General features: G+C 48.2%; 1 protein-coding gene across 1 annotated transcript; it reads left to right on the forward strand.

The window, feature by feature from the left end:
- Nucleotides 1-635: 635 nt before the first annotated feature.
- MSX2 (msh homeobox 2) lies at nucleotides 636-6,654 on the forward strand. Its single transcript, XM_032403481.1, has 2 exons — nucleotides 636-1,059; nucleotides 4,971-6,654. The coding sequence occupies exons 1-2, from the start codon at nucleotides 681-683 to the stop codon at nucleotides 5,393-5,395; spliced, it is 804 nt and encodes a 267-aa protein (XP_032259372.1). The 5' UTR covers nucleotides 636-680; the 3' UTR covers nucleotides 5,396-6,654.
- The last annotated feature ends 1,305 nt before the right edge of the window (nucleotides 6,655-7,959 follow it).

Below are 7,959 nucleotides of genomic sequence, written 5' to 3' on the forward strand. Positions count from 1 at the left end.
GGCGCACTCCGTGCCTTCTTCTTCTAGGGGTAATAGCTTTCGCTGTAGAGCTTTTGCCAATGGCGAAATAAATACTCTTATAAGCTCCATGTATGTATTACTGCCTTTAGCAGGGATGCTGACCCGTGTTTTCAGTGCTGACTCCTAAAGTTAGCTCAGTTTCCACGTATAGTAGGAGCTTCACAAATGTTTTTGCAATGTCAGTTGCAGATTTTAAACGTGTTCTGGCGGTGGGGGTTGGGGGAAGTCGTATGGGCGCGAGGTGCCTTTTTTAAAAGGGGTCAAAAGAGAGAAGAAATGGGACTCGGCGAACTTCCTCTTTAAATAATCGGCCTTAATTACGCCATGGACTTTTCAGTTTTGGCGTGATTATAACCCTTGAGGGATCGCCTAATAACAACTCTGCTGACTGCTCCTGTAATTAACTCCTAATTTATTTCAAACAGGAAAAAAAAAAAAAAAGGCCCCAGCCTCTTCCTGGAGAGCCAATCAGAGGCGAGCGTCTGTGGCGTCAGCTCCAGAGCCGGCGCCGATTGGCTGAGCCGCGTCTCCCACTTCCCCTTGGAGGAAAGGCTCGGCTCCCGGCGCGCCCCTCCCGTCTCCCCCCAAAAAAGTTTGAGTCGCCGCTGCCGGGTTGCCAGCGGAGTTGCGCGCGGGGAGCTACGTAGGGCAGAGAAGTCATGGCTTCTCCGTCCAAAGGCAATGACCTGTTTTCGTCTGATGAGGAGGGCCCGGCGATGGTGGCTGGGCCGGGCCCGGGGCCTGGGGGAGCGGAGGGGGCCGCCGAGGAGCGCCGCGTCAAGGTCTCCAGCCTGCCCTTCAGCGTGGAGGCGCTCATGTCGGACAAGAAGCCGCCCAAAGAGGCGTCCCCACTGCCAGCCGAAAGCGCCTCCGCCGGGGCCACCCTGCGGCCACTGCTACTGCCTGGACACGGCGCCCGGGAAGCTCACAGCCCCGGGCCGCTGGTTAAGCCCTTCGAGACCGCCTCGGTCAAGTCGGAAAACTCAGAAGACGGAGCCGCATGGATGCAGGAACCCGGCAGATACTCGCCGCCGCCAAGTGAGTGAGCGTCCGGGCCGGACAAGGGGCAGGCGGGTCCGTGGATTTCTGGAGGGAGCTAGGGGGCCGGTATTCCAGGCTGGGGGTACGGAGACCCCTCTGCACTATACTCCCGAGAAAGCGAGCCTGGGAGTTCTTGGCCCCTTGATATCCCCAGAGTTCTGCGAGCCGGCTGGAGCCAAGACACCTTCTGGGTCAGATCCGCGCAGCGCGTGTTCGGGATCCCCTAGCTGTGCAAAGTATCCGACACAATTGAGGATTCGCTGGTCTTTGAAGGGCGCAGCGTAGCTGGTTTTGCCGGGTCGCTCAGTTATCGGTTTCTCTAGCTCTCAGCCCCGCGCTCCAACCACTTTGCTTATTTTTGTCTCACCGTCCACCGGGTTTCTGTCTGGAGAATGAAGAGGGATCCACTTTTAATGAGCACTCGAATGTGCCAGGCAGAGGCGGAGGTGCCGTACCTCCTTTCAGAGTTCACAGCCCAGCGAGATGTGCCCTCATTTTAAAGATAAGTCTAGCTGAACTCTAACCCCCGGTATTGGGTAGAAATCATTATCTTCCATGGGTCCCGCAGGATCCCAGGAAGGGATGGTGGCAGAAACTGATGCCGGGACGAAATGTCTCCCTGTCGTCCCCGCAGCCAGCACCTTCGCCGGGAGCGGGCAGGGGTCCGAAGCGCGTGGGCTCTCTGGGCTCATAGTAATAACTAACAGCCTTCCAGCAGCGCTTGACAGTTTACAAAATGATGCTCATTAGTTCACCAGATCCTGAGATCGCTGGAACCCCGAAGTGTAGGCAGAGGCACAGGAGAGGTGGTTATTCCCTATGCAGACACCCGGACTTTAAGAGGACTGAACTTGCTTGACCCAGGTCACCAACAATGGCTGAATTGGGCAAGGGGCCCTAGTGTCCAAGCTCTGCTCCTCTGTAGGGTGTCCTGACCACCTTTGATTCTTCTCCCCAGAGAAACCAAGCAGAGGTCCCCACACCTGCACCCCGCTTCCTGCCAATGAGGCAGGATGGCAAGCAGCCCAGGAGAATTGATTTCTCTTCCAGCTTTAGCACTTATTTTTGGGCCCGCGTCCTTAACGCAATTTGGAGAAGTCTATTTCTTATAGCCCCTTTTATTTTTATCTCCTGGCCTTTAAGATTTCTCTACCCCCCACTGCACCTTTAGAAAAGGTGAGAAAGAAGGGTCTGCCGAGGGACTTTTTCCAAAGCTGGGAGAAAGACCCACACCTTGCTTCATTTCCTTCAGTCATCCCTCAAGACTGAGTTGCATAGTATTTTGTGAACAAAACAAGGCCATATACCCCGGAGGCAGTGGCTGTCCCCTCCGGCATAGCTCTCCACCCTGTTAGAAACTCTGAAAGATTCAAAGGGTGTGGAGATTAAGGACTCAAAGAATTTAAACTCAAGTTTGCACAGTGCTTTATAGCACTTTTCACCATATTATCTTATCTGATCTCTGTGTGTCCGCAGCCGGCCTCCTGGTAACAGACAAGGACATTTCAGTGGAGTTCAGAGGAATCAGCACACACTGAGTTTGGGCTTGACCAACGACCCCCCTCCCCAAGAACAAAAATAAAAACACCTTGGCAATATTTAATGATCACCTATCCAGTGGGAGACAGGGCTCTGGGCATTCTAAAATTTAGTACCCTGAACCACATAGCACAGTATTACCCATTTTATTGATGGTGAAATAGAGGCTCAGAAACTTTAAGGAACCTAATTTGTTAGACAAATATTGAGTGCGCATGTTTTTCTAGGCCTGGGTCAGTGCCCATCCGCACATCAAGGATTCAGGCCTTACAGGGAGCGGTGTCCAGAGGTTAGAAATCCCCACTTCCTTAGGCCTTAGGGTTGTGGGATGGCAATTCCCCTCTCGCTCTGTAAACCGCCCCCCTCCCCCCACAAAGAGGATGAACTTCCCTGCTTGGGGCCCCTGGATATGACCTTCCCATGAGAAAAATCCAAGATTCTGGAGAAAGGATTTAATTTTAAAACCAAAAGTGGTTCATTAGCTCTTTGGGCCTAGAAATGGCAGCAGAAGCCCTGTGGTTGGAATGGTGGGTCCAAGGAGCTTCTAGCACAGGAGCCTGGGGCAAGAGGGAGCCACTGACCAGGTTTGTTATTTGGAGGAAGTAGGGTAACTGCTGTTTTGCTTTGTATTATCCGCATCCATCCTTTGACTGGTTTAAAATGGGGCGGGGGGGGGGGAGGAGTGTTGAGAGGGAGCCTCTTAGCTATATGGCTTTGATACATGTGTGTAATCTCTGTAGCCTGGGTTTCGTAGTTCAAATGCAGCCTCTAGGAGCAGCCGGGATGACCGGGATGACTGTTCAGGGCACAAAGTTCCTGCAAACATAGAGCAGGATCAAGTGTAGACACTGGGAGCTTGGTATGTACCTTGAGACTGGGGTCCTCCAGGGAGCTAGGTCTGGTTTGTGAAGGGTGAAACCAAGTCTCTGAGTCTTCCACAGGGATGTTAGTTTATTTGTAAATTAAGAACTAGGTGCCCAAGCTCTCTGGCTTATTTAGGGATTAGCATATGCAAGTCTGGACTTCTGTGTACCCATCCCTCTCTCTCCGGTTTCTGTTTTTGATCGATTGTAGAACCTACTGCCTCTTACTTTTGAGTCACTAAAGTGATGGTTAATAATGTCACACTAGGAGGAATCCCTTTCTTGTTGGAAATGGAGGCTGGGTGGGACTTGTTGTGTCACCCTCAAGTATGAAGTGTAAACTCTTTCTTGGGCCATCGAAGCAACTAAACAAGAAATGCGACATTCTCCCCATGAGTACTTTGGAGTTACTACTGTGGCTACTTGTGGAAAATTAGCATAGCTCATAAAAGCCAAATGCAGAAAATTAATTGTTTAGCATTTTGTCCCACAGCTCCACACTCCTGCCTCCACCTCCCTTTGAGGAAAAGAAGCCCAAAGTTAGTTGATAACTATGGAATCACAAGGATGCCCAGTCTTATGACTTCCTATAATTGAATCCATTTTAAATATGGAGTCTGGATGCAGTTGGCATACCTTTATTTTGCTTGTTATTCCCTCTTTCTAAATTCTGGCAACAAACTAATCATTTACACATTTGCTCTAAACCAGAGAATGGTTAGAGATGACTAAAATGTCATCACATGCTCTCAACTTGGAGGCAGCATGATTTCCCCTGACATTTACATTTATGAGCAAGCTAATTTTTCCCTCCTTCTTAGTAAACTTTATATTACAGAAGCACCCGGCCAAGAAACTTATCCCACATCCAGATCTGTAAAATGATGTTCAGGTTTTATAATCTGTAGACTGGATGGAATGACAGCTGTGTGGTTGTTTATTGCATGGCGCTGCTCCCAATCGGGAGATGCTATTAATTTACCACGGACCTTTATCTGCACGGTTATCCTTCATAAATATGCTGATGCACTCCAACTTTTGCTGGCGTGGAGAGAGGACCAACCCAGTTTATTGGACCCTTTTTCACTTGTCTTCTTACGGGCTTATCTCAACATCTTAGAGAAGTGAGGATTGTTATGAACCCAGTTCCCCATTTTAAAGACCAGAGAACTTAAGCTCAGAAGAGATGGGGTTTTGTTTCTCAGAGAGCACTCTGGCGCCCTTGACACCAGTTTGTAGCTCTTCTAGTTCCCTTATCCATAATGCTGTAATTTCCCATATAGAAAGTTCTGTACACTGAAATTCCCAAACTTTTTGTAAAAGACTTAATTTCTTAAATAAAGCAATTTATCCATTTAAATATGGTCCTCCTTCCCCCCCCACCCCGCAACCCCCACATGGATTTGACAGAAGTCCCTTTTTGAAAGATGGAGAGGGGAGGCCCACACAGACACACCTGGGAGAAAGCCACTTCTTTTGCTAATTCACTCCCTCTCTGTTCTCTAGGACACATGAGCCCCACCACCTGCACCCTGCGGAAGCACAAGACCAATCGGAAGCCAAGAACGCCCTTTACCACGTCCCAGCTCCTGGCTCTGGAGCGCAAGTTCCGCCAGAAACAGTACCTCTCCATTGCAGAGCGTGCAGAGTTCTCCAGCTCTCTGAACCTCACAGAGACCCAGGTCAAAATCTGGTTCCAGAACCGAAGGGCCAAGGCGAAAAGACTGCAGGAGGCAGAACTAGAAAAGCTGAAAATGGCTGCAAAACCTATGCTGCCCTCTGGCTTCAGCCTCCCTTTCCCCATCAACTCGCCCCTGCAAGCAGCATCCATATATGGAGCCTCCTACCCTTTCCATAGACCTGTGCTCCCCATCCCGCCCGTCGGACTCTATGCGACTCCAGTCGGATATGGCATGTACCATCTATCCTAAGGAAGACCAGCTCCATAGACTCCGTGATGGATGTTTGTTTAAATGGGCGCCCCCCTCCCTCTCCAAGAAGGCAGTACCAAGCCTGTACTCCTGCTCTGCAAACCTTGCATGCGCCACCCTAAGCGGCTAGGCCCACAGGGCCACAGACATAGTTCGAATTTGTTCTTTAGGCTGGAGGCACCAAGCCCCATTTTCTTGGTATGATCTTCTAGATGCCCCCTCCTCCTTTCACAAAGATTGGCTCTGATGGTTTTTCTATATAAATATATATATATATAATAAAATATAATGACATTTTTATACAGCAGACATAAAAATTCAGATTATTTTGAAAGGCAAAATTTATATGCACATATGTATACTTTTTTCTATATATCACCTTCCTAAAAGAGACTGCTTAAGTCCATTTGTTTTTTCTTATACGAGAGACCAATTATTTGCTAAAATTGCTGACATTTGGTGATTTTGATGGGATGATTGACTTTTGCTTATGGAAAACAAAGGTTAGAATTAGGCACGATGCATAGGAAGTAGATATGGAGAGATTCCTCAAAATGATGAGGACACATCGTGTTTTTGCATTTTTACATGCATTTGAAACTCATTAGATACTACCATATTTGGCCTTATATTTTTCCCTCTGTCCACATTGTTACGGATTGTTAAAGTTTTAATTTTTTTTTTGGTAAGATCAATAAAAGGGGGATGAGAAGAATCCTGAGAATGCCTTGGGGTAAGGTGGGACTTGGAAGTACTTCCTAATTCCTCTCAAGGCTGTTGCTTAACTCCATTTCAGATAATTGGAGAGTAAAAAGTTAAAGCATGTCAGGGGAATTGATGGTTTCTGTGAAATACTAGGTACAAGTCAGTCCTCACACATTGCAAAGGTGATTGGGGGGCGGGGAGTGTAATTAATTCTCTGCTTAAAAAAAAATAAATATACTGTAACCATTACCTATATGCTAAATATTCTTGAACAATGAATAGATCCAGAAAGAAAAAAAAAATCATGCTTTCTCTGTGTGTGTACCTATTGTATGTGCTAAACTTATTAGAAAAATTTATATACTTTTTAACATGCTGGGGGCAGAGGGTAAAGCCATGTTTTGACTTGCTAAAAATGGTGTTGTCAAACAGCCCATTTAGCTCCCTGGTACTTCATCTTTCTCTCCATCTTCCACCCCCCCCCCCCCACCACCCAGTATACTTTTATCCCTTTGAAAGGGTGCCTTGTATAATTTTATATATTTTATTGAAGAGTTATTTCTTATCTCTTATTCTGAATTAAATTAAACGTTTGTTTTATTGCAGTAAAGTTTGTCCAAACACGGTTATTTTAAAGGGGGCCCTCTGTTCTTAGCTGAGTTCAACCTGAAAACGCCACCAAGATTGGGGGAGGGGGCTGGTGGTTTTTATTATGATATTAGTGTGAATCAATTAAGAGTTGTGCCCAGATTCAGCCTGGGGTGGGGGAGTGGATTGAAAATAGCCAAGGAAATACTTTGAAACATTTCCTCTGGCAGTTTGTGTTACTCATGGAAAAGAAGTGGAATTGCTATTCGTTTTTCAAACTCTAGTGAAAGATGAGCTTAAAAGAAGTGGAGGGGCTGAGGGATCTGAGAGGTTTGTAGATGATCAAGGAAAAATCTTGAACTTGAAATCTCCCAGTTACCAAAACAACAACAGATTTAAAACTGGGGGAAAGGGACCTATAGCTCTTTGCAAATGGAGATTGTAACTAATTCCCTGGGTTGGGGGTTGGGGGGTGGATGCCTTCTGCCCTTTCAGGAGTGTGTCAAATCGCATTCCGTTTACCATTCCTAACTCCTTCCAAGGAGATGGACCCCTAACAAATGCTCTTTTCGGTTTGAAGGAGGAAGGTGGTTCATTCAAGTCCCGTTTGCTTTGCAGGCTTCCTTTCCACTGGGTACAGAACAGGGTCAGACTTGGGTTTTGAGGCATCACCATTAAAAAAAAAAAAAATCGGCAATGGGTGGGAAGGCTGAGACGGATCTTAAATTCCACAAATAAATCAGAAGTGGCTACTGATGGTACCTTTGGGAGGTCTGTTTTCGGATGAGCAGCCCCGGTGACCCTGGGAACGCGGGGCAGAAGGGAATGGAGAACTCCTTGCGGAAGCTGAGCGGTGGGCAGACTGGCACCGGGCGTCTCCGAGGACTGGCGCTTTCGTCTCACGTTCTCATTGCCCCGACACCCACTTTGGAGGTGGGCGCCAGAAACTCCATTTCCCGGTCGGGCGGAAGCTCCTAGGGGTGGGGCAACGAGTCTGAGATCTCCCAGCTCGAGCGCCGTGCGTGATCCAAGCCCACGGACCTGCTCCGAAGCTGGGGGCCGATTTCTTGCTTGCTCCGCCGCTGCACTCCCGAGCTGAGCCCCAGGAGTGTCCCAAACCTCCCCAATTTTCGCCTTTGCCATCCCGCTGGGCCTCCGCAGCCCGAACTCCTAATCCCAGTATGGAATCCAGCCATCCTCATTTATGGGATGCGTTTTCCAAAGGCCAAAGCCCTTCCCGGTTTCGTCAACTGCCGCCAAGTTGGGTCCCT

Source organism: Phoca vitulina, unplaced genomic scaffold (assembly GCF_004348235.1).
Source record: "Phoca vitulina isolate PV1807 unplaced genomic scaffold, GSC_HSeal_1.0 scaffold6, whole genome shotgun sequence".
In the NCBI taxonomy this organism is placed as follows: domain Eukaryota; kingdom Metazoa; phylum Chordata; class Mammalia; order Carnivora; family Phocidae; genus Phoca; species Phoca vitulina.